Source organism: Balaenoptera ricei, chromosome X (assembly GCF_028023285.1).
Source record: "Balaenoptera ricei isolate mBalRic1 chromosome X, mBalRic1.hap2, whole genome shotgun sequence".
Lineage (NCBI taxonomy): Eukaryota > Metazoa > Chordata > Mammalia > Artiodactyla > Balaenopteridae > Balaenoptera > Balaenoptera ricei.
Window position 1 is genome coordinate 42,704,520 of NC_082660.1, and position 26,702 is coordinate 42,731,221.

The 26,702-nt window shown below is 43.0% G+C and overlaps 1 protein-coding gene across 1 annotated transcript; it reads left to right on the forward strand.

Annotated features, from left to right (window-relative positions):
* Nucleotides 1–26,361, forward strand: CHST7 (carbohydrate sulfotransferase 7). Its single transcript, XM_059910092.1, has 2 exons — nt 1–1,694; nt 25,709–26,361. Exon 1 carries the CDS (start codon nt 200–202, stop codon nt 1,661–1,663), a length of 1,464 nt encoding a protein of 487 aa, XP_059766075.1. The 5' UTR covers nt 1–199; the 3' UTR covers nt 1,664–1,694; nt 25,709–26,361.
* The last annotated feature ends 341 nt before the right edge of the window (nt 26,362–26,702 follow it).

Sequence of the window (26,702 nt, forward strand, 5' to 3'; positions counted from 1 at the left end):
GCGGAGCCTGGAGAGGGCAGGGTATTCGCCACTAGCACCACCGCCTCCAGAGTTTCCCTTGTGGATGCACAGCCCCGGTGACTCCGCTCCTCCCGGCGCAGAGGGGCCCCAAGAGGCCGGAGGAGCGCACTCGGGACGGGATTTCCGAGGAAAGGGAGAGGAAGGGCGCCCCACCCGCTCTGGAGGGGTTCCGTGAACGATGAAGGGCCGGCGGCGGCGGCGGCGCCGAGAGTACTGCAAGTTCGCGCTGCTGTTGGTGCTGTACACGCTGGTGCTGCTGCTCGTCCCCTCTGTCCTGGACGGCGGCCGCGAAGGGGACAAGGGCGCTGGGCACTGCCCGGGCCTGCAGCGCAGCCTGGGAGTGTGGAGCCTGGAGGCGGCGGCGGCGGGCGAGCGCGAGCAGGGCGCGGAGGCGCGGCCCGCCGCGGAGGAGGACGCGGGCCGGTCCCCCAGGTCCCGGGGCAACCTCAACGGCGCCGTCGGGGAGGCGGCGTCTCGCGAAAAGCAGCACATCTATGTGCACGCCACCTGGCGCACGGGCTCGTCGTTCCTGGGCGAGCTCTTTAACCAGCACCCGGACGTTTTCTACTTGTACGAGCCCATGTGGCATCTGTGGCAGGCGCTGTATCCGGGCGACGCCGAGAGCTTGCAGGGCGCGCTGCGCGACATGCTGCGCTCGCTCTTCCGCTGCGACTTCTCGGTGCTGCAGCTGTACGCGCCGCCGGGGGATTCCGCCGCGCGCGCCCCGGACGCGGCCAATCTCACCACGGCCGCCCTCTTTCGCTGGCGGACCAACAAGGTCATCTGTTCGCCGCCGCTGTGCCCCGGCGCGCCCCGGGCCCGCGCCGAGGTCGGCCTCGTCGAGGACACCGCCTGCGAGCGCAGCTGCCCACCCGTGGCTCTCCGCGCCCTGGAGGCCGAGTGCCGCAAGTATCCGGTGGTGGTCATCAAGGACGTGCGCCTCCTCGACCTGGGCGTGCTGGTGCCCCTGCTGCGCGACCCCGGCCTCAACCTGAAGGTGGTGCAGCTTTTCCGCGACCCGCGGGCCGTGCACAACTCGCGCCTCAAGTCTCGGCAGGGGCTGCTGCGCGAGAGCATCCAAGTGCTGCGCACCCGCCAGAGGGGCGACCGCTTCCACCGCGTGCTGCTGGCGCACGGCATGGGCGCTCGACCCGGGGGCCCGTCCCGCGCACTGCCAGCCGCCCCGCGCGCCGACTTCTTCCTGACCGGGGCGCTCGAGGTGATCTGCGAAGCCTGGCTGCGCGACCTGCTGTTCGCGCGCGGCGCGCCAGCCTGGCTACGGCGCCGCTACCTGAGGCTGCGCTACGAGGACCTGGTGCGGCAGCCGCGCGCCCAGCTGCGCCGCCTGCAGCGCTTCGCCGGGTTGCGCGCGCTCGCCGCGCTCGACGCCTTCGCGCTCAACATGACGCGCGGCGCGGCCTACGGCGCGGACCGGCCCTTCCACCTGTCGGCGCGCGATGCCCGCGAGGCCGTGCACGCCTGGCGCGAGCGCCTGAGCCGAGAGCAGGTGCGTCAGGTGGAGACCGCATGCGCCCCAGCCATGCGCCTGCTGGCTTACCCTCGCAGCTGGGAAGACGGCAACGCCGAGCCGGCCGAGGACGAGGAGACCCCGCCGGAGACGGAGGCCGACGGCGCCACGTAGCCCCGCTCCCGCGCCCCCGGGACGGATCCGGGTAAGGTGGCCCCCGGCAGGGTAGGGTCAGGAAAGGGTCTTGGGGAGCTTGGATCAGCCTTCAGGGGGAGGGGAGGGATGCCGTCTCAGATCTCACCCGATGAAAATAGATCTGAGCGGTAGGGGAAGTCCAGCTGGGAGCATTTGGGAGAGTCATTGGGATCTCTAGCATAGCCCCCTGCCTTCTCAGAGGAAGACCCAGAGAAGCGAGAGGTTAATTATGGCTAAGGCGGAACGCAGGTTTCCGCACTACGTTTCCCCTATGAAGTAAAAGGTAGGATCGTCTGTGGAGAATGAGGAATGGGGGAAGGAGAGGGAAGAGGGATATCACGGGTCTGAGCAGAGTAGAGAAGGTTTGAAAGTCACAATGAAACTTGAGACTGGGAATTGACATGAAAAGTACAGGATTTCGGGGACCATATGAGGTCCATGATTATGATTTTATCTTGATGCCACTAGGTCCTGTGGGGAAACCTTTTGCAACAGTGTTTGCAGGCACAGGGAAAACCAAAAGCAAAATTTGGGGGAAAGTTATTTACTCTTATCCTACCTACCCCTAATCTGTTTCATATTTCTTTGCCTCTGCCTCTCTGACGTGCAGACTCCGAGGCTTTCTTTCGGATTTACCAAACATACAGTCATAGGCCTCTCTTGCAACAGCTTTTGCACATGTGTGTGCCTCAGGCTCTGGTATACTGGCGTGGAATGGACTTTGATTTCCCCTGGCTCGAGGGGTGGCTCCCTCCACCTCCCACCCCCGGCCCCAGTGGCTGGCGCTCCCAGGATATTTGACCATATTCCGTTCACATCAGGTCACAAAAGCTGCCTGGTCTGCTTCCTCTAGGGCGGACAGAACCTCAGGGCTGGGCTTCCCTCACTCTGCCCCATCCGCTTGAGAGATGGAACCTTGGATTGGCAGTAGCAGCTTTGGCTGTGACTGCTGAAGGAGCTTTGTGAATAGACATTCCCTTTCCGCCCCCCCCCCCCCATTTTTTTTCTTTCTCTGTAAAGCATATATCCTAAGATATCCTAAGATGCCAAAATGGGGCTTAAATGATCTCAAAATGTGTTCAGTGTCTGGGTCAGTCTATGGCCTGTTCGTTGGGATGAGGGAAGTTTGTTCTACGTGATGTTGACCTCAGGAGTCTAGTTAGTGGCATGGGAATGCGATTTCCCAAACTTTGTGTGAGCTGGAAGAGTGCAGCTCTCTGCACTGTGCAGTCCAGAGGAGGAAAAGCAGTGCTGGGTGGGCGGAAATGACTTAAGTTTCCATTCATTAGTTTATAGTGTAATTCAGTATTCCTCTGAGATGAAGCTCTGAGGACAAAGTCGAAGACGTTAATGAAGATGGATTTTGTTGTTGTGAATAGAGCCAGGGTTTCAGAGTGATTTCGGAAGCTGATTTTTCTCCTAGTGATCAAGTGGTTTTCTTAGTCAGTTTCTGTAATTGCTGAGGAAGTCTGTGCTCTTTCCTGATTTCCAGAGTGAAGGTAAAAGGCACAGGGTGACTTGTCACATTTTAACAAAAACATCCTTTCATCTGCTAATCCTGTATTTACAGATGTAACATAATGGGTCTCCAACCCTCCTTCACCGGTCTGAGGGAACGCCTCTCAAGGACAAATGGCTGCAGCATTTTATGGTTTTAAGAACTGACAATCTCCCAGAAACTTTGACTCTTTTTTTTTTTTTTCATTTTTACTAACATTTGGCACTGACTGGGGTGAGGTAAGAAAATGAATAGAGAGGAGGGTTAGAGGACACAGTCTTCATCCAATAGGAGGTTAGAGTCTGTGCACGTGACAGTGACTATGGGGCCAGACATCGGTGCTGCTGTTTGGAAGAGCCGATGGGGCTTCCTTTGCAGGGCTGCAGGGACATCTGGGAACAAGCTTTAGGCTCTTTCAAACTCTGGTGACTGAGCTCTTCCTCCCACATTTCTGCTGGAATTATCGGGCACTTACCATGTCACCACCAACCAGTGGATTTATCAAAATGCTTGTATTCCTGGTTCCGAGAAAGATAATGTTACCAACCAACTGATGAGTTTTCAAAAGTCTGTCACACTCCACTCTAGGAATGGGAAGGGGGTGGATCCTCAGGTGCCATGCATTGAGTTAGGCATTGTGGATATATCATTACTGTGACTGTCGATGAAAATAATCAATAAACAATCTATAATAAGAATAGAAAAGAGTTTTATCTGAGCCAAACTGAAGACTATAGCCCCGAAGACAGGAAGACAGTCAGATGACTGTGAGCAGCTGCTCCAGAGAAGCTTGGTTTTCAGACCAGTTTTACATCTTGTCAGAACAAAGAACACTAAGCAACTCAGGGATCCGTTCCTTCAAGGTTTCCAAAAACAAACAAAACAGATCAGCACGTACACCGCGAGCCAGTATGTCCTCAGCACCTGGAGAGTGAGTCTTATCATCGAAGGAGTACCAGCATTGGCATCCCAGGAAGGAAGGCATTTAATCTTTATTTTTAACACAGACATTCTTTACTTGTGGTCAATGCGCCCTTTTCTTTAATAAGTAAAGTAGAAGTACCATGTACGTTTGATAGGCTACAAACAGGCTGTTTTAGCTGGCATCACATTCGGGTTAAATCATGTATAAGCCAGAATGACTTCCCCGTACCTCCATATGTGAACATTTCTTTCATCATGACATATTATCAGTTTTACAGATGAGAAATCAGAGACTCAGAGAAGTCAGGTACCTTGCCCAAAGTCACACCTGGGCTGCTGGGCTGCTGGGCTGCTGAACTGAGTGTCATGCAGCACTGGTATTAGACCCCAGAGCTCAGAATCTCTCCATTATAACACACCCTCACCTGCCCCCCCCCCTTTACCATCCCCTGGCACCCTTTTGGCACCGCAGCCAGGCTTAGTGGCTAGTCTAGGGTGAGAACGACACTTAGCTTTATTACTAACACTGAACAAACCAATAAAATATCCCTGAGCGCTGCCAACAGCACCTACACGGGAGAGCCCCTGACTCTATAGCCGTCCTCCTCATGGCTGTCCTTCGCTTGGGGCACCTGAGCACCCTTGGGGCACCCTTGGCTCAGCAGTGAAGAGGGACTGCACGTGAATTAACCTGAGGGACTTCTGGATGCTCCAGACCTGACAGCCAGGATTTGGCAGGGAGGGAGTCAGTGCGCTTTTTTTCAGGGCTGGGTGGGGACCGCAGCACCAAACCAAGTCACCAAGGACCCAGGCCCTTTCCGTCTTTTCCATCTTCTTGGCTTTCGTTCACCAACTTATCTTCCCACTGTCACAAGATGGTAGCCTCAGCAAGAAGCATCACTTCCTCACCCAACCACACAGGGCTGTGAAAATGCAGAAAGGAAGGAAGGTGGGGGCTTCCCTGGTGGCGCAGTGGTTGAGAATCTGCCTGCCAATGCAGGGGACACGGGTTCGAGCCCTGGCCTGGGAAGATCCCACATGCCACGGAGCAAATGGGCCCGTGAGCCACAACTACTGAGCCTGCGCGTCTGGAGCCTGTGCTCCGCAACAAGAGAGGCCGCGACAGTGAGAGGCCCGCGCACCGCGATGAAGAGTGGTCCCCGCTTGCAGCAACTAGAGAAAGCCCTCGCACAGTAACGAAGACCCAACACACCAAAAAATAAATAAATAAATAAATAAATATTTTAAAAAAAGAAAAAAAAGGAAGGAAGGTGGTTACTAAGGGGTAGCGTTTTCCCTCATGTATCTGTCTTTCCTCCAATCTGGTTATAAAACCATCCCCAGAACCCCCTACCCCACTCGACTTCCTTTTATGTCTCACTGGCTAGAACTGGGTCATGTGTTCTGCTGTAGCCCAGTAATTGGTGAAAGGGAAGGGGGTTGTCATGATTAGCTTAGACCAGTGGGTTCTCAGCCCTGGCTGAACATTACATTCACCTGAGGAGCTTTTTTTTTTTTTTTTTAATGTCAATATTAAAAAAACTCCATCCTCAGAGATTCTGATTTAATTGGTCTGGGGTGGGATCCAGTTATATAATTACTGTATAATCCCCCAGGGGATTGTATAGTGCAGCCAAAGTTGAGAGCCACCTACTTGGACCAGTCATGCTTCATCCCCTGGGCTGAGCCCTTGCCACTGGAACAAGATGAGGATGCGGACTAAAGTTGATGAGCAGCGAACTGTCTGCCACAGTCATTTATGTAAAAGAACTTGGAGCTGTGAAATACCAAGCAGCTGTAGGGTGTTAATATGGAAACGTCTTGGAAACGTCTTAAATTATTCACGGCTCCATTTATCACGCTCTCACATTCCTTCAAATGCTTTGTTGTCTGTATCTCCTTATCTATAATCCATCATGGTGCACTATCCACTACCATTCCGAACAGACTCATGTGCTGTCCTATCCTTTTCAGCATGTATCCGTTTGACCTCTGCCCTTGGTAGGACCCAAGATTTCGTTTCATTAGGCATTTAAGACATCTTGGTCTTTGTTCTTCACGAGATAGATGGACCCTTTGAATGAAATTAGGAAAGGAGGTAAGCACACTGTAACCGAAACCCCAACAATCAGAAAGCGTTCTTTCTAAGGAAATCATCCAAACAAAAAGAAATGAGCAGCCATCACCAAATCCCTAACAAAGCATTTTGAAAGTCATTCCATTTTAGTAAAGCCAAATGGCTTATGTATAAAAATTACTGAAAGGGAAATCTCTTGCTTAAACAGCAGTCGGTACTGCTAAAGAACAGGCATTTGTTAAACATTGTTCCTACCTAGAATTTCTCATTCAACAAAATTTGTTCAAATTCCTAATTGTAGTAAAAGAATGAAACTAGAACACTCCCTAACACCATGCACAAAAATAAACTCAAAATGGATTAAAGACCTAAATGTAAGGCCAGACACTATAAAACTCTTAGAGGAAAATGTAAGCAGAACACTCTATGACATAAATCACAGCAAGATCCTTTTTGACCCACCTCCTAGAGAAATGGAAATAAAAACAAAAATAAACAAATTGGACCTAATGAAACTTCAAAGCTTTTGCACAGCAAAGGAAACCATAAACAAGACGAAAAGACAACCCTCAGAATGGGAGAAAATATTTGCAAATGAAGCAACTGACAAAGGATTAATCTTCAAAATTTACAAGCAGCTTATGCAGCTCAATATCAAAAAAACAAACAACCCAATCCAAAAATGGGCAGAAGACCTAAATAGACATTTCTCCAAAGAAGATATACAGATTGCCAACAAACACATGAAAGGATGCTCAACATCACTAATCATTAGAGAAACGCAAATCAAAACTACAATGAGGTATCATCTCACACCAGTCAGAATGGCCATCATCAAAAAATCTACAAACAATAAATGCTGGAGAGGGTGTGGAGAAAAGGGAACCCTTTTGCACTTTTGGTGGGAATGTAAATTGATACAGCCACTATGGAGAACAGTATGGAGGTTCCTTAAAAAACTAAAAATAGAACTACCATACGACCCAGCAATCCCACTACTGGGCATATACCCTGAGAAAACCATAATTCAAAAAGAGTCATGGACCACAATGTTCATTGCAGCTGTATTTACAATAGTCAGCACATGGAAGCAACCTAAGTGTCCATCAACAGATGAATGGATAAAGAAGATGTGGCACATATATACAATGGAATATTACTCAGCCATATAAAGAAACGAAATTGTGTTATTTGTAGCGAGGTGGATGGACGTAGGGACTCATACAGAGTGAAGTAAGTCAGAAAGGGAAAAACAAATACCGTATGCTAACACATATATATGGAATCTAAAAAAATGGTTCTGAAGAACCTAGGGGCAAGACAGGAATAAAGACACAGTTGTAGAGAATGGACTTGAGGACACGGGGAGGGGGAAGGGTAAGCTGGGACGAAGTGAGAGAGTGGCATGGACATATACACACTACCAAATGTAAAATAGATAGCTAGTGGGAAGCAGCCGCATAGCACAGGGAGATCAGCTCGGTGCTTTGTGACCACCTAGAGGGGTGGGATAGGGAGGGTGGGAGGGAGGGAGACGCAAGAGGGAGGAGATATGGGGATGTATGTATATGTATAGTTGATTCACTTTGTTATAAAGCAGAAACTAACACACCATTGTAAAGCAATTATACTCGAATAAAGATGTTAAAAAAAAATTCCTAATTGTAAATCAATGTAGGTATTGTGTTCAAGCCAGAGGGCTAGAAGTTAGGATGGTGTGTGTGTGTGTGTGTGTGTGTGTGTGTGTGTGTACATATAGACAGGTATTTGAGTGGCAGGGATGCAGTAAGGTGCGAGCAATTTTTAAAAACACACCCACATCCAAATTCTTATTGCCCCCTTGTGAGGTTAGTGCTGCCTTTGACCAAGACATTCTTGGAGCTCCCCCTTGGGGCTGCCTTCCCAGGCAGGACCCCCTCAGTTGATGGTGGATTTAGTGTTTAGGAAAAATCAAGGCTCATCAAATGTGGCGAGTGAAGCAGGGGAGGAGGCTGGTCCTGCGAACTGAGGTGTGGCCATAGAGTAGTAGCAGAGTCATTCCTTGGCTCATATGAAATCAGTTTTTATATTAGGGTACAGGAACCCAGGCATCAGAGCCTGGCTTTCCTGGTTACTACATGATTGACCTTGGCAAGTCCCTAAACCATTTTGGCTTTAGTGTTCTTACCAATAAGAAGACTAGGTTGATTTAAGAGGATTTACAAATTTTCTTGGCACTAAGTGGGGGTGTGTGTGACATTTATTGAGTGCCTATTTTGTGTACTGTGTTACTAGCTTACTGCATGTTGTCCGAGTTAGTCCTCATCTTAGCTTTATGAGGTACATAGTATCCCCATCGTATGGATGGTGAAACAAGCTCAGCGAAGTTGGGTAATTGCTAAGGATAACACAGCCAGAGGATTAAAATCAGGTGCTCTCTATTTTGAAACTAGTGTTAAAAATTTTTTAGGAATAATATAAGCACATGGCGAAAAAAGAGTTCAACAGTTTAGGAGGATATAAAATACCTGCCAGGCTCACTTCATAGAAGTAACCACTACGTTTCTTGTGATATATGTCTAGAAATATTTCATGGAAATTCAAACAGAAGTATGTAGGCTTTTTGTACTTAAATCTTTTTATTTTTAATTCCTTAAAATTTTAAAATCGAGATCTGACATAACATTATATTAGTTTCAGGCATACAACGTAATGGTTCACTCTTTGTATATATTGCAGAAGATCTCCACAGTTAGTCTAGTGACTATCCATCACCACACAAAGTTATGTAGTTTTTTTTCTTATGATGAGAAATTTTAAGATCCACTTTCTTAATAACTTTAAAATATATGGGAATTCCCTGGCAGTCCAGTGGTTAGGACTCCATGCTCTCACTGCTGAGGGCCCGGGTTTGATCCCTGGTTGAGGAACTGAGATCCCACAAGCCATGCGGCACGGCCAAAAAAATAAATAAATAATACACACACACACACACACACACACACACACACACACACACACACACACACATGGCATTATTAACTGTAGCCGCCATGCTGTACATTACATCTCCCTGACGTATTTATTTTATAACTGGGAGTTTATACCTTTTGACCCCTTCACCCATTTCAACCCCACACCCAGTGCCTCTGGCAACCACCAGTCTGTTCTTTGCATCTGCGAGTTCATGGGTTTTGGGGTGGGGGGCGGAGGGCTAGATTCCACATATAAGTGACATCATACAGTATTTGTCTTTCTCTTTCTGACTTATTTCACTTAGCATAATGTCCTCAAGGTCCATCCATGTTGTCACAAGTGGTGATATTTCATTCTTTTTTTATGGCTGAATAATAGTCCCTTGTACATGTATATACCACATTTGCTTTATCCATTCATCCACTGATGAACACATAGGGCATTTCCATATCTTGGCTATTGTAACTAATGCTGCAGTGACCATGGGAGTACAGATATCTTTTTGAGTTAGTGTTTTCATTTCCTTTGGATAAATACCCAGCAGTGGGATTGCTAGATCATATGATGGTTCTGTGTTTAACTTTTTGAGGCACTTCCATCCCATCTTCCATAGTGGCTGCACCAATTCACATTCCCACAATTCTTGGGTGACAGGGAGGGGCACTTTGTTGTACTGGATTTCTGCTATCATCTACTTAAAGTCCAGAAACATGATGGCAAAGATGAGGTTATCAAAACCGTGCCTTTGAAGAAGATGGTGGAGAGAATTCGAATTCGCAAGTCCCAGATTCTAAATGATGAGGTAATCACTATCTTGGATAAGTACTTGAAGTTGTGTTGTGGAGAGAACATGGCCGTGGGGCACGTTCACCGCTCTCAGCCACCCATCTACCAGTCCCTGGCCAGCAGCTGAGGGCATGTATATCACCTGTTTTTTTAAAAAATAAATAAATAAATTTATTTATTTTTGGCTAAGTTGGGTCTTTGTCGCTGCGCGCGGGCTTTCTCTAGTTGCGGCGAGCGGGGGTCTACTCTTCGTTGCGGTGCGCAGGCTTCTTGTTGCGGTGGCTTCTCTTGTTGCGGAGCACGGGCTCTAGGCGCACGGGCTTCAGTAGTTGTGGCACACGGGCTTCAGTAGTTGTGGCTCGTGGGCTCGAGAGCGCAGACTCAGTAGTTGTGGTGCACGGGCTTCGTTGCTCCACGTCATGTGGGATCTTCCCAGACCAGGGCTCGAACCCGTGTCCCCTGCATTGGCAGGCAGATTCTTAACCACTGCGCCACCAGGGAAGCCCTATCACCTGTTTTTGAAGAGTCCCAGTACTGACTACATTTAATAACTATAAGGGCATATTTTTCGTTCTATAAATTGTTTAGTGAGAATTTTAGGGACTATTTTTCAGTATCTTTGTGCCAGTTAAAGTGGGATGCTTTTTTTTTTTTTTTGGCTGCACGGCTTGCGGGATCTTAATTCCCCCACCGAGGATCGAACCTGGGCCCCCTGCAGTGGAAGCGCAGAGTCCTAACCACTGGACCACCGGGGATTTCCCTAAAGCGGCATGCTTTTCAATCTAAAAAGCTTAATTTTATAAAATTGACTTACTTTTCTAGACTAAAATTGTATATGCTTTTGGTAATTGGAAACTCTGAGAATATTGGCTGCTGACTGTTGCCATTGTGTTCTTACAAAATTATTTTCCATTTTTTATGGAATGTTCCCACAGCTAGCTATGTCATAAGGTACTGCTCAGTTCATCCATTTATCCTTTGGCAAAGGGTCAGTAATGTTTAGAGAAAGATTTGTGGACTTAAACAAGAAACTTAATGCCAGCGAATTGATTTAAAATCCTTTACCGATTAGCATTAAACTTAATAATTAAGTATTTAGCTTTTGTTTAGGGATTTTTCTGATGGTCTTTTGTGAAGAATCTTTTCTAAGTAATTCTTCCCTTCCCTTTTTTATGTCAGTGTTTCAGAAAATAGTTTACTCGAGTCCTCTGCTTTCTCTAAATCCAGTTGTGACGAAATCTAATTTGTGAGGTATGATTTAAAGGTTACAGAGATAAAACTAATGAAACCTAAAAAGACGAAAAGTTCCTATATCGTCTTCTTTTCAGTGACTGTCTAGTATTTCATTGTAGGAATGTATTGTAACATATTTAACCAGTTCCTAGTCCCAACACTTCATTGCTGCATTTTTAATAGCATCTTTTGCATACATGTAAGTACGTCTGTAAGAAAAATTTCTGTAGTAGGGTGACGGTATAGAGCAAAATGTATACAGGCTTTTTTACATTTTGAGAGGTTAAGTTGTTCAACGTTGCACCAACATCTGCCCCCACCAGCTGTTTCTTGGAGTGTCTGCTTCCTAGACTTTCAACAACAAGCATTTTATCTATTTTTTTTTTCAACATGGCTAGTGTGATAGGTGGAAAACCCTTTCTCCCAGCGCCCTGGCCCTCTCTGACCCTACAGTTCATCTCAGGCGGTGAATAAATGCCTCCCAACTCAGGTTGTGATAACCAGATGCCGAGATGAAATTCATTCCTTAGTCCTTCTTCGACGCACCTGGGTTTGCAAAGTGTCCCTTCTGTGGTTCTTTTGAAGGACTGGACACATCTTGAAATCAAAGTGGTCATCCCTTTATAAAACCACACTTACACAGGACATCAGGTTGTAGCAAGCTTCTTATTAAGCTGAACTTCTCCTGCTACTGCTGCAGGGGATTGTACCTAGTGACTTGAACTTCAGCTATTTCGGGACACTATCAGTGGGGAACTGAGGCTGATTTTAAATGAGGTTGAACTCTATACAGTTTCTCTCTACTCCTGAGAGCCTTCTTTATTGGGGGGGGGCGGGGGTGGAGGGCAGAAGTGCCCATTTGCAGTTGTTGAGGCAGGATTCAGAGGATTTTCAAAGAGGCTTTTGTAGTCTGGGCAGGGATTTGTTTCCCATGAATACAAATGTGATATAAATAATTGGGAGTGATGCTTTTAAAAAACATTTATAAGCAGCTGGCTTAAAATTCCTCAGTATGCCTTTTCTCAGCCTGCTCTCTGTCTAAGCAGCACAGAAAAGACTGAAACTGAAAAAAGCTAAACGGGCCTTGCTTTTGTGTGTCCAGTCGAACAAGGTGACGAATAAATGAACCTCTGTCTCTGTGAGGTCTCCTGGCCCCTCATCCTCTCACTTCGTAATGGAACCCGAGGAACTTGCTCTATTGAAAGAACCATTTCTGCTCAGGTGCAGTATAAAATAAGAACAGTAGGGACTAAGAAACAGCTCTGGCCCAAGTTCAAGAACACAGGGAAGTGGAGAACTATTGGGGAGTTGAACAGGAAGCAGTTTCAGTCGGAGCAAAGTTGCTGAGCTCAGTGATGTCTTCATGGGAATGGGAAGCCTTCAGCCCTGCTCCAGCCCACAGGCACCAAGCCAGAGGCCGTCAGTCCGCTGGATGCTGAGAAGACATTGGAACGGCAGCTGGCAGTGAATGTTTTGAAATCTGGGGGGTTAAGGGGTGGTGGAAGACGACCACCACGTTTGACTTCAATGATGACCGCAGTGAACAAATTTCTCCTCCCCTGAAATGGATGCAGCAGGGGGCTTGGCTGTAGAGTCACATTCTAAAAATAGCCACTGAGGTAGACTCGTGTTTTTCACTCGTGGAATGGAAGCCCTTTCTTTTAAGTGTTACCTTCAGGCAGAGGTGTTAGAAGGAGCCCCGAAGGCACAGGGAGAGTTGTGAGAATCCAGGGCAGTCTCTGGGCCCTGCCAGCAAGAAGCCTCAAATCTGGCCTGAAATCCAAACGCTTAGAGGGCCAGCTTGGACAGATTAATCTTGTGTGATTAAGATGGTTTGGTCACAGTAACCAGCAGGCTGGAAACAGAAACCAGCCTAACTGAAAGGCTGAAGTAGAACATTACAGAAGCGTTTGTAAGCTATGGGGAGCGGGTGGGGACTCGAGACTCTGAGTTCCTTTGTAAAGATGATGAACTGGGGAAAGTTATGAACAGCACAACTGGAGGCTGGCTGAAGCAGTCCTGACATACATACAGATCAAGTGAACATCAAGGAAAAAATGTCCCAGGGCTTTGAGGGTCACTTTCCCCATGACTGAGACCAGACATTACCAAAAAGGACTCATTACTGCCTCGGAGAGCTTATGGGAACAGTAAGCCAAAAATACTAAAACCAAGATAATGTTTTAAAAATAGAACTTCCTTTCAAACAGCCTAGAGCTGGCGTATGTTAAATATACAGATTTTAGAAGCAATAAAATAGATGCTGTCTCTTCCTGTAATAAAGGATATCGCCAACAGGGATGTGAGAAGGGAAAACAATACATTTTTCAGGTTCTGCAAACAACAACAAAGTTAAACTTTGTTGTCTTTCTGTGCACTCCCCTCCCCCACCCCATCCCCCCAGCTGGGAATTGCCAAGGGGACTATTTTACAAAAAGGAGAGGGTTGGCTAAAAATAAACACACAGCCCTACCGAAGACCAACAAAACTCCCAGCATTATCGAATGCCTTTTAGATTCATTTTTATTTCTCAGCAGTCAAAAGGAAGGAGAAATCATTCTGAGCTCAGGAAAAATCCATGTCCTGCTCCTAAGTATGGCAATCTCTGGCAATCCTACAGGCCCAGGAGAAGACTGGTGTACGGCTCGCCAGTGTCCTGTGAGAACGTGAACCTGCTCTTGGCCATGGGGCCATTTCATCCCTGCCAGACTGTGCACAGCGCTAGGAAAGGGTGGCACAGACACAGTGCCTCGCTCCGCAGGGAGAGAGAACCAGAAGTGATGGGCTAGACTTGGGGTGACACACAAACTCTGTACCCTGACTAGCCATCCTAACCTGTGAATCCTGAAGCTGATCGGGAGTGGCCCTAGTGCCCCCCACTCCATTTGGCCCCCTGTAGAGGCCAAAGGGCTGCCTGAAGGGTAGGTCCAAGCTTCCCAACCCTGTGCCCTCACTAACCCCTGCCAACCCTACTTGGTAGATGGCAAACATCTGCAAGTGGGCGGTCAAATATATATTACAAAATACTGATTCCGTTCCTTTATTTGAGTTGGGAACGACTTTTCTCACAAAAGCAAGTAGGTACACCAATTAAAATTGTATCTTGGAGCAGCTCAATGAAAGGAAAAAACAAAAGTCAACTAGCCAAACTCACGTCTTTCCAAGTTTTATTAACACTGGTTTGGAGCGCATTCCTTTGGTTCTGAAGTGAGCTCAAAAATTTAGGAAATTTTTAGCTGGGGCTGGGTATGATAAAATTGGAAACGTGTTATTATTTTATTCTCTTCTATTGGGGAAATGTAATGGCCATTCCGTTTTTACACTGGCTGACTCTGGGTCTTGACTAATGAGTCCCATGGAATGAGGTTTTATTCTGAATTCCGGAGCAGAGAAGTGAGTCCTCTTCTCCCACTGGGGGCAGGGAGGGATGGGGATGCAGTTCAACTCTAGACATGGGCTGCCCAGGGTCAGGCAAGTGGCTTTTCCCCGAGTTTCTCCCTTTACTCCCCAGGCAAGAGTTTTGTTAGTGGGTTTTTTTTAAAAGATTACTTTGAATGTGGACCATTTTTAAAGTCTTTATTGAATTTGTGACAGTATTGCTTCTGTTTTATGTTTTCGTTTTTGAGTGGCAAGGCATGTGGGATCTTAGCTCCCGGACCAGGGATCGAACCCACACCCCCTGCATTGGAAGGCGAAGTCTTAACCACTGGACGGCCAGGGAAGTCCCTTATTTTTCTTTTAAACTCAGTCTCTGTTTTCACCTAAAGGGAGAGTTGTTTCATGTATTAAATAGGACTGAAACTAGTATTGACTAATGCAAAGATACTGGTGCCCCCTGCCACTGCTACTTAATTTTTCAGATTGAAAGTCTGGAAACGATTTATAACATGTATGCTGCTTCAAGTACATTTCTAGGCTATTTGGGGGGTGTGGTTGTATTAGCAAACTCCATGTTTCCTGTTCCATTTTGCTTTAGAGTCACAGGGAGGGAACGCTTGCACTTTGACATTTCTGGTATTTCAAGTATTATTTTAACATTATCCCTAGGCAGCTTCCTTAAAAAAAAAAAAAGACAACTTAATGGCTCCATTGTCACAAACTTTGTCAGTTATTTCCGTTTTCCTTGGCACTGCATTTCACTAATTTGAGGTGAAAACAGGAAGGTGAAGAAAGCTTAACCAAGGTTAACATAAACTTAGATGATAACATCACTCACAGGGGGCAGTTCCAGAGTAGGATATTGGGAGATGACCCCCCCCCCCCCACCAAAACACATCGCCCTTGAAAAGGAGGCTAATGCCTGTCCTCGGCCCATTTGTTCTGCAGCGGGTCCGGGAGGAAGGCTGTTACAATAGGCTGGAAAGTAATTCCCCCGTGATAACAGGACCCGCTGAATACCCGGAAACCTCAGCTCCCGCAGCCAGAGTGCCAGGTCCCTGCACCAACTTTTAGCATCTGTGAAGTGGCTTCTGGTGGGGAACCTGGGGCGCCTCACCTGGCACAAGTGTGTGGGCAGGGACAGGTGAAACCAAGAAAACTGGAAGGAAAGAGGGGCTAGTAGAAATCTACAAGTGCAATTCAAGGAGGGGAGGGAGGTGCCCATGCCGGTTCGCAGAGCCACCGGGGACGCCCAGGGATCGGTATCTGACTTGAAATGGGCCAGGAAGGCCACTGAAAGAGGCAAGTTCATTTGGCCGAATCTTCTGTTCTCAACCTTGAAAGCCGGCAGGAAGTTGATTCTTCCTCCTCCCCCATCCCAGCTTCAGACGTTGAAAAAAGTTTGATTAAAATGCTAAGAGTGTGTCTTCCTGGGTTATTCCGCCCGGGGAGCCTCAGCCAAGCCAACTGCAGGCAATCACAGCCTGGAATGACGTTTCCCTTTGATGGCAGAGAGGCTATTAGTAGGTCAACCAGCTGCAGTTAGGGCCCGGCTGGTCATTTAAGTACTCAGGGGAACTGTAGCAAAGGAGATAAAATACACCCAACTCATGGGAGTATGACTTTGAATCTTTAAGTAAACAATCCATTTTTTAAAAGTGCAAGTGAATTTGTGAATTAATTTGAGTATTAATTAAGCCATTAAGGAATGACTTCACACTTCAATGCCACATATTAAAAAAAAAACTTTTATACAGGCTTCACAAAACAATATACAGAAATCTCTGTAATTCTGGAAATTAATTGCACCAAGACAGTTTTTAAAATTATCTATTCTCTATTATCATACAGGATAGGTCTTTAAATAGTTTTGACTTCGGAATGACCAGAAGGGTCTACACCATTTCAGGTGGTTCAGGCAGTAGTAAACATTCTCCCCAGACGCTGGACAAGCGGAAATCATTTTAACCAAGAAGTTTAGTAGCTTAAAATTTACTTCTACATTGTTAAACATCTAGCAGTTGTAAAAAGGGCAAAGCTGGCTACTTGGTAACTGTAGCTGGCTGATAACCTGAGCATTCAGTTTTAAACTATGCACGCAAACTTGAATACTTCATTGCTCCAAACGAATCAGGCCCCATAGTATTAAGAAGAGTGGGGTCTGGAGTTAATTAAATTCTTAATCCTATATCTAAGGAGCTTGAGAATTTGGGGGATCATCACACTAAGAATTCATGGACATGTTAATATTTTAAACACAACCAAAAGTAATTAAAAATGGGAGGAAATTAACTGACAGTTTTTGTAGGGTCTACTTGGAGGTGAAGTCAAAACTGGAAGGTATTTGAGCATCCCTGCCCTGGTGCGGTGACATTCAGGAACTGAGACCAAACCAGAAGAACGGGAATCCATTTCTGATGTGAAGAAAGGGCCTTGTGGGGTTGCTGCCTGGGCCCAGCCTGGCTTAGCAGGACTTCAGAATTGTTCTTCAAATACCCCAGAGGCAGTAATAGATCTTTGAGGGCACCTGTTTCTCCTCTCCTCCCACCTTGTACTGCTGGGTGATTTGATAAAAAAAAAAATGTGGACTTATGAAAAGCAGCTTTTCAGGTCGATTTTAAAATTTTTTTTAAAGAAGGTTTTTAATAAAAGGACTTAAAGGGTGCTTATGGGTCCAGAGGTTGGGCTGATAGTATCTCCATAAACATCTGTCAGGACATGGGATATGATCAGGCAACATTTAGCACTTGGTTAGTTATTGACAGAAAGCCACCCTGAGTTACTGCCAAGTTGTTCTCAAGTCTTTAAAATGACCCAAATGGAGAGCTGAATGCATTGTACAAAGAAAGAGTGACAGAGGAAAACTTTTTATTTTGAAATAACTATAGACTCATGGGAGGTTGCAAAAATAGTACAGAGAGGTCCAGTGTACCCTTCACCCAGCTTTTCCCAAAGGTAACGTGTTACACATCTTACACATAGATCAATATCAACACCATGAAATTGACATTGGTACAATCTACAGGCCTTATTCAGTATTTAACAGTTTTTACGTGCACTCATTTTGTGTGTATGTGTGTGCATAGATCTGTGTGATTTTATCACATATATGTAAACATCACCACAATCAAGATACAGAACTGTTCCATCAGCAAAAAGAAACTCTCTTGTGCTATCCCTTTATAGTCACATACCCTACTACCTCATCCCGCCCCTTTCCCTGGCAAACACTAATCTGTACCCCATCTCTGTAACTGTGTTATTTCAAGATTGTTATACAAATGGAATCATACAATATATAACCTTTTGAGATTGTCTGTTTTCATTGAGCGTAATTCTCTGGATATCCATCCAGGTTGTTGCATGTATCAATAATTCATTCCTTTTCATTGCTGAGTAGTTTTCCATGGTATGGATGTACCACAATTTGTTTAACCATTAACCCATTAGAAGGGCATTTGGACTGTTTCCAGTTTTGGACTATTACAAATAAAGCTGCAATGAATATTTGGGTATAGGTTTTTGTGTGGATGTAAAGTTTCATTCCTCTGAGATGAATGCCCAGGAGTGGAATTGCTGGTTTGTGTGGTATATGTATGTTTAGTTTTATAAGAAACTACCAAACTGTTTTTCAGGGTGGCTGTACCATTTTACATTCCCACCAGCAATGTATGGGAGAGAAATTTCGGTGCAGCCTTGCCAGCATTTGGTATTGTTGCTATGTTGTATCTTAGCTGTTCTAATAGGTATGAAGTGGTATGTTATTGTAGTCTTCATTTGCATTTTCCTAGTGGCTAGTGATGTTGAACATCTTTTTGTGTGCTTATTTGCCATCCATATCTCCTCTTTGGTGAAATGTTGGTTCAGGTGTTTTGCCCATTTACTAACTGGATTGTTTTTTACTCTTGAATTTTGAGAGTGATTGGTATATTCTAGATAAAAGCCCTTTGTCAGACATGTGGTTGCAGATATTTTCTCTCAGACTGTATCTTGTCTTTTCATCCTCTTAACAAGATCTTTTGCAGAGCAGAAGTTTTAAAATTTTGATGAAATCCAATTTATCATTTTTTCTTTTGTAGGTTGTGCATTTGATGTCATGTCTAAGAACTGCCTGTCCCTCACCAGTATCACACTGTTGTGATTAATGTCGTTAGATGTAGCTTAATATTGAATAGAGTGACTATTCCTACTTTATTCTTTTCCAGAAAGGTTTTAGCTATTCTAGTTTTTTTGCCTTTCCACATAAATTTTAGAATAAGCTTCTCTGTATGTATAAAAGGCATTGATAGAATTTGGTAGGAATATTGTTAAAACTATAAATCAATTTGGGGAAAAATGACATCTTTACTTGAGTCTTCCAATCCATGAACATAGTTATATCTCTCTATTGATTTAGACTGTTTGATTTCTTTTATTGGTGTTTTGTAGTTTTTGGCATACAGGTCCTTTATTGTTTTGTTAGATTTATACCTAAGTATTTACTTTGAGCAATTATAAATAGCATGAGTTTTTAAATTTGGTTTCAAGATGTTCATTTCTAGTATATATAGTTGATTTTTTAATATTGATCTTGTAGCCTGCAAATCTGCTGAATTCACTTATTAGTTCTAGGAGTTTGTTTTGTATTCCTTGGGATTTTCTATGTACATAATCATATAATCACAAATAAGGACTGTTTTCTTTCTTTCTTTCCAATCAATATGGCTTTTCTTTTTCTTGCCTTATTTCGTTGGCTAGAACTTCTAGCACTGTGTTGAATAAGAATGGTAAATGCAGACACCTTTGTGTTCTTCCTGATCTTAAGGGGGAAGTATTCAGTCTTTCACCATAAATAATGAGGTTAGATGTTGGTTTACGTAGATTTTTTTTTAACATCTTTATTGGAGTATAATTGCTTTACAATGGTGTGTTAGTTTCTGCTATATAACAAAGTGAATCAGCTATACATATACATATACATATACATATACATATATCCCCATATCTCCTTCCTCTTGCGTCTCCCTCCCACCCTCCCTATCCCACCCCTCTAAGTGGTCACAAAGCACCCAGCTGATCTCCCTGTGCTATGCGACTGCTTCCCACTAGCTATCTATTTTACATTTGGTAGTATATATAAGTCCATGCCACTCTCTCACTTCGTCCCAGCTTACCCTTCCCCCTCCCTGTGTCCTCAAGTCCATTCTCTACGTCTGTGTCTTTATTCCTGTCCTGCCCCTGGGTTCTTCAGAACCATTTTTTTTTCTTTTTAGATTCCATATGTACGTGTTAGCATACAGTATTTTGTTTTTCTCTTTCTGACTTACTTCACTCTGTACAGACTCTAGGTCCATCCACCTCACTACAAATAACTCAAATTTCATTTCTTTTTATGGCTGAGTAATATTCCATTGTATATATGTGCCACATCTTTATCCATTCATCTGGTTTATGTAGATTTTTTAAATTGAGGAAGTTGTCCTCTATCCCTAGTTTGCTGAGAATTTTTATCATGAATGGGTGTTAAATTTTGTCAATTTGCTAAATTTTGTCAGTTTCTTGAGGTAGGTGCTTAGATTACTGATTTGAGACCATTCCTCTTTTCTAATGTAAGCATCTAATACTATAAATTTCCCTCTCAGTACTCCTTTGGCTGTGTGTCACAAATTTTGGTGTGTTGCATTTTCATTTTCATTTAATATATTGTTGTTGTCTAACTTCCCATGGATTATTTAGAAGTATGTTCTTTAATTTCCAAGAGGCTGGAGAATTTCCTCCTATCTTTTTGTTATAGATTTCTAGTTTGATTCTATCAGGGTTAGAGAATGCATTCTGTATTATTATTTCAATTCCTTTAAATTTGTTCAGGTTTGTTTTATGAACCAGGATATGGTTTATGTTGGGAATGTTCCACGCATGCTTAAAAAGAATGTGTTTCTACTGTTATTAGGTGGAATGGTGTATAAATGTCAGTTCAAACGTTTGGTTGATGGTGTTGTTTAGTTCTCTATCGTTGATTTTCTGTCTAGTAATTCTATCAACTTTTGAGAAAGAGGTATTGAAGTTTCTAACTAAATGTGGACATGTCTATTTCTCCTTTCTATTCTTTTAGTTTTTGCTTAAAGGAATTTTAAGTTCTGTTGTTTGCTATACACATACACATTTAGGATTGCTATTGTCTTCTTGGTGGGTTGAACATTTTACTATTATGTACTGTCCTTCATTGTCCCTGGTAATTTTCTTTGCTCCAAAGTCTATTTTATCTGATATTAATATAACCACTCTTGCTTTCTTTTGATTAATATTTGTATGGTTATCTTTTTCATCCTTTTACTTTCAACCTACCTATATCATATCTGAAATGAATTTTATATGTTTTATATGAGCATATAGATGGGTCATGTTTTCAAAACCATTCTGCTGGTCTTTTTTGTGTACTGTATTTGTGTTTTTTGACCATTTATATTTAATTATTGATATTATAGGGCTTAAGTTTGCCATTTTAAAAACTTGATTTCAGTTTCTCCCTCTATTTTTTGTTCCTATTTCCCTTTTTGTGCCTTCCTATGCATTACTTGAATGTTTATTAGAATTTTATTTTTATTTATTTGCAGTGTTTTTAAGTATATATCTTTGTATGCTTGTTTTACTGGCTTCTTTTCTTATTGAAATATAGTTGATTTACAACATTGTGTTAGTTTCAGGTGTACAGCACAGTGATTCAGATACATATATATATATATGTATGTTAATCCCAACCTCCTAATTTAGTCCTCCCCAACCCCTTTCCCCTTTGGTAACCGTAAGTTTGTTTTCTATGTCTGTGGGTCTATTTCTGTTTTGTAAAAAAGTTCATTTGTATTTTTTTTTTTTTAGATTCCACATATAAGTGATATCATATGATAATTGTCTTTCTCTGTCTGGTTTACTTCACTTAGTATGATAATCTCTATGTCCATCCATGTTTCTGCAAATGGCATAAGTTCATTCTTTTTTATGGCTGAGCAATATTGCATGTATGTATGTGTATATATATATATATATATATATATATATATACATATATATATATATGTATATATATATATACCACATCTTCTTTATCCATTCATCTGTTGATGGACATTTAGGTTGCTTCTATGTCTTGGCTATTGTAAATAGTGCTTCAGTAAACATTGGGGTGCATGAATCTTTTTGAATTATAATTTTCTCCAGATATATGCCCAGGAGTGGGATTGCAGGATCATATGGTAACTCTATTTTTAGTTTTCTAAGGAACCTCCATACTGTTCTCCATAGTGGCTGTACCAATTTACATTCCCACCAACAGGGTAGGAGGGTTCTTTTTCTCCACACCCTCTCCAGCATTTATTATTTGTAGACTTGTTTTTTTTAACAGCTAATTCATTTAATGTAACACTATTTTTTAAATTAATTTTTATTGGAGTATAGTTGCTTTACAATGTTGTGTTAGTTTCTACTGTACCTCAAAGTAAATCAGCTATACGTATACATATATCCCCTCTTTTTTTGGATTTCCTTCCCATTTAGGTCACCACAGAGCATTGCGTAGAGTTTCCTGAACTATACAGTAGGTTCTAATTAGTTACCTATTTTATACATAGTATCAGTAGTGTATATATGTCAATCCCAATCTCCCAATTCATCCTATCCCCCCTTTCCGCCCTTGCTGTCCATGCGTTTGTTCTCTACATCTGTGTCTCTATTTCTGCTTTGCATATAAGATCTTCTATACCATTTTTCTAGATTGCACATATGTGTTAATATACAATATTTGTCTTTCTCTTTCTGACTTACTTCACTCTGTATGACTGTCTCTAGGTCCATCCATGTCTCTAGAAATGGCCCAATTTCATTCCTTTTTATGGCTGAGTAATATTCCATTGTATATATGTACCACATCTTCTTTATGCATTCCTCTGTCGATGGACATTTAGGTTGCTTCCATGTCCTGGCTATTGTAAATAGTGCTACAATGAACATTGGGGTGCATGTGTCTTTTTGAATTATGGTTTTCTCTGGGTATATGCCCAGTAGTGGAATTGCTGTGTCTTATGGTAGTTCTATTTTTAGTTTTTAAAGGAACCTCCCTACTGTTCCACGTAGTGGCTGTACCAATTTACATTCCTACCAACAGGGTAGGAGGGTTCCTTTTCCTCCACACCCTCTCCAGCATTTATTATTTGTAGACTTTTTGATGATGGCCATTCTGACCAGAGTGAGGTGATACCTCATTGTAGTTTTGATTTGCATTTCTCTAATAATTAGCAATGTTGAACATTTTTTCATGTGCCTGTTGGCCACTGTATGTCTTCTTTGGAGAAATGTCTATTTAGATCTTCAGCCCCTTTTTTGATTGGGTTGTGTTTTTTTTGATATTGAGCTGTATGAGCTGTTTGTATATTTTGGAAATTAATCCCTTGTTGGTTGCATCATTAGCAAATATTTTCTCCCATTCTGTTGGTTGTCTTTTCGTTTTGTTTATGGTTTTTTTTGCTGCACAAAAAAGTGGCTTCTTTAGGTTACACATATGTAACTAATCACAACCTACTGGTCTCAACGTTTTACTACCACCTCAAGTGAAGTGTAGAAACTTTATGTCCATTTAGGTTCCATTATCCTGTGCCCTTTATGATTCTCTTATAATATTTTCTCTCTGTATATTGAGAACTACATCATACAATGTTATAATTTTTGCCTCAACTGTCAAACATAATTTTTTAAACTCAAGAGAATAGTCTATTAAATTTACTTGTATTTTATCCTTTCTGTTCTTTCTTCATTCATGATGTTTCAAGTTTCCTTCTTTTATCCTTTCCTTTCTGCTGGAAGAACTTCCTTTAGCAGTTCTTTTACAGCAGTTCTATTGGCAATAAATTCTCTTAGTTTCCTTCATCTAAGAATATCTTTATTTCACATTCATTCCTGAAGGATATTATCATGGAATATAGAAGTCTGAGTTGACAGTTTTCTTTCAGCTCTTGAAAAATGTCATGCCACTTCCTTCTGGCCTCCATGGTTTCAGATATGAAATCCACTGACATTCAAATCATTGTTTCCATAAGTAATGCATCATTTCTCTCTAGTTGCTTTCAAGATTTTTTCTTTGTCCTTACTTTCCCGAAATTTGATTATGCTGTATCTTGGTGTAGATTTCTTTGGGGTTTTGTTGGGGTTCACCCAACCTCTTGAATCTGTAGGTCTTTTGCCAAATGTGGGACATTTTTAGCCGTATTTATTCAAGTACTTTTTCAGCCTCAGTCGCTTTTCCCTCTCTTTCTGGAACTCTGATTTTTAAACAAATGAACACTAGATCATTTACTGTAGTACCACAGGTCCCTGATGCCCTTGTTCATCTTTTTTCACTCTACTTTCTCTCTTTTGTTCAGATTGGGTAATTTCTATAGTTATATTTTCAGACTCACTAATTCTTTACTCTGTCATCTGTATTCTGCAATTTGGCCCATCCAGCGAGCTTTTAAAATTTTGGTTATTGTATTTTACAGTTCTAAATTTTCCATTTGGTTCCTCTTTCGTTTTTGTATTATATTTCTTTGCCAGGAATTTTTTTTTTTCGCTTCAAGTGTGTAACTGCTAATTGAAGTATTTTTATGATGGTAGCTTAAAATCCTTCTTGGATAATTTCAGTATTTGTGTTGTTTCAGTGTTGGCATCTGTCAGGTGTCTTCTCTCATTCAAGTCAAAATCTCCCTGGTTCTTGGTTTGACAAGTGATTTTTTTTATTGTATCCTGAACATTTGGCATACATTTGAACATATATTATGAATCTCTGAATTTTATTTATTCTAGCAGGCCTCCACTGACACTGTGCTGGTAGAAGAAGGGGTACATCACCTGGTTATTGCCAGGTGGGGGTGGTAGTCCAGAAGCCCTGGCTTCCCACTAGGCCTCTGCTGACAGGAGGGGGGATTTTTTTTTTGAGGTGCTTGGGTTCTTTCTAGGCTGACCCTTTCCCTGCCCTTTGGCTAGAGATAACAGGCTTTTCATGGGACTTTTATGGTCTATGGCCATTGGTATTTCTGGCCTGCTGGATTCTTCAGCATCCATCCTAGGATATTGAGGAGGCAAAAAGAAAACCCAGGCAACTCACGCCTGTGTTGTTCCTCAACCCCCAAGGTCCCTAGTCAGTCCAGCTTGTTCTCCCTATCCTTCAGAGTCTTATCTTCATTTTATAAATATATTATATTTGGAAATTTTAGTTACACTTTTTGGGAGGAATAAGGAGAAATGCATCTATTCTACCTTACCTGGAACCACAGTCAGCCTGTCTGGAAATTGGTTTTTATTAAACTAAATTCAACTGAAATTTGACATGCTAGCTCTTTCTTTATGTAAATAACCAGTACTAACAGAATGCTAAAGGTCATGAGACAGGCCTCAAGGCACTTATGAAATCAGTTCTTGCCTAATGCTTAATGTGAATCTTTATTGCACATTTTTAATCATCTTGAAAGTGCTCCTTACCCAAACTCTGCTGCATCAGTAGTTCTATCAAGTTTCACTACATTAGAAAATGATGTCAAATTTGGCACATATCCAGGATCAGAGGAAGGATCACAAGAAAGCCAGAAACTGGTGGCAGAACTAGCATGAACATCGTCAGTTCACCCTTTGCCGCTCCCATAAAGTGATGCAGCAATGTGTTTTAATGGAAGATGGAAAAAGCCCAGATCCCACAGAGGTAGGAAGCTGGACTCGTTGCTTATATACAGCCTCAGTTTTACAGAACAGCTGATCGTTGTTGGCATGATTTATTTCGCACGTATGAACCAGTACACAAGTGAAAGGTGGATGGTTACATGGTCGGTGCCTAAAGGTACAGCTTCAGTCCCAGCCCTTACCCCACTCTACCCAGCAGGTCTCAGAAAGTTCTCAACAGGCGCCCCACAGCAGCAGCTGCAGAAAGCACAGTCACACTAAGAGAGGTGCCCCCATCTTTTCCCCGTCTTTATCCTCACCAAACACCTCTTGGGTCACGAGCAGAAATGATAGATACTGATTCTGTATGGGTTTACAGCATTGGATAATGCAGCTTAGGTAGGGAAGATTATAGGTTTCATATTTAAGAGGCCTTATATCGTCAAGGTTCAACAGGCTTTCCGTGGATTTCTGTGTTCTGAAGTTCAAACATCCTTTGTTCCTTCCCTTCCAGGTCAGTCACCACGAACCAGGGCACTCAGCACATTGTCCCAGCATTGGGGAAGCCACGCTGTGGAGGCAGTCTATCACACTGTCAGAGACTGGAGCTTGACTTGGTACCAACTGCTGTGCTATTCTGCGGAGCAGGAATATCATGAGCTGTTAAATAATGACTGACACATTGGTTGAAATGAAGTTTCCAGTAAGGAAGTGACAGTGCAATGTGGATAATTATGGCAATAAAATAGGAAGAGCTTTAGTTCCCAGCCTGACCCTGCCTCTGCTGGAGCCATGTCAACAAGGCGTTCTCAGAACAAAGAAGAGACGTGATTTGGTACCATTTCCCATCAGCAGGTGTCTGGACAAAACATCAATGTGAATAAGGGTCAAGTGCAGTCCTGTGTATCTTGATTAAATTACTTAATATTAAATAAAAGGTCTGGGTGGTATTTTTTAAAATCTGACTCATCCAGCTCTAATTTCAAATAGCTCCCCTCACCCCGACCCTTGAATGGATTTTTAAAAAGTAATTTCTCTCCCTGGGGTGGGAGAACCCTAATGAACTGAAAGAAATTTTTGCTTTTAAATTGTTCTACCTGATGTTTTTGTAAATTATATTATTAAATGACTCTGGAGTCACTGTTAATGACAAGATTTGTTTTTGCTTTGTTATGATGTAGTTCAATTGCATGGTTTAGGGAAAAGCTAGTCTACATACAAAAGAAAACAAAGACTATGAAGGAAACTATAGCGAGCTCAAGAATCTTAGCAACTAGCCAACACTCAAAGCCTGTTAAAGATGATTGCAGGCCGGGAGAAGTCACAGGCAGAGACCAGGTTTAAAGTGTTTCTTTTAATCCTAAGGCACATTTTTAACATCTAAAAAAAATCTGTTGCTGTGATTTTTAGATCTAATTTTAAAACTAAAAATTTTCAAGCATCTAAATTAGGGGTCAGCAAAAAACTTTTCTGTAAAGACCCTGATAGTAAATAGCTCAGGCTTTATG

Bases quoted from the DNA above. Each gene is read 5' to 3' on its own strand.
- CHST7 (XM_059910092.1), top strand. From the start codon at position 200: ATGAAGGGCCGGCGGCGGCGGCGGCGCCGAGAGTACTGCAAGTTCGCG.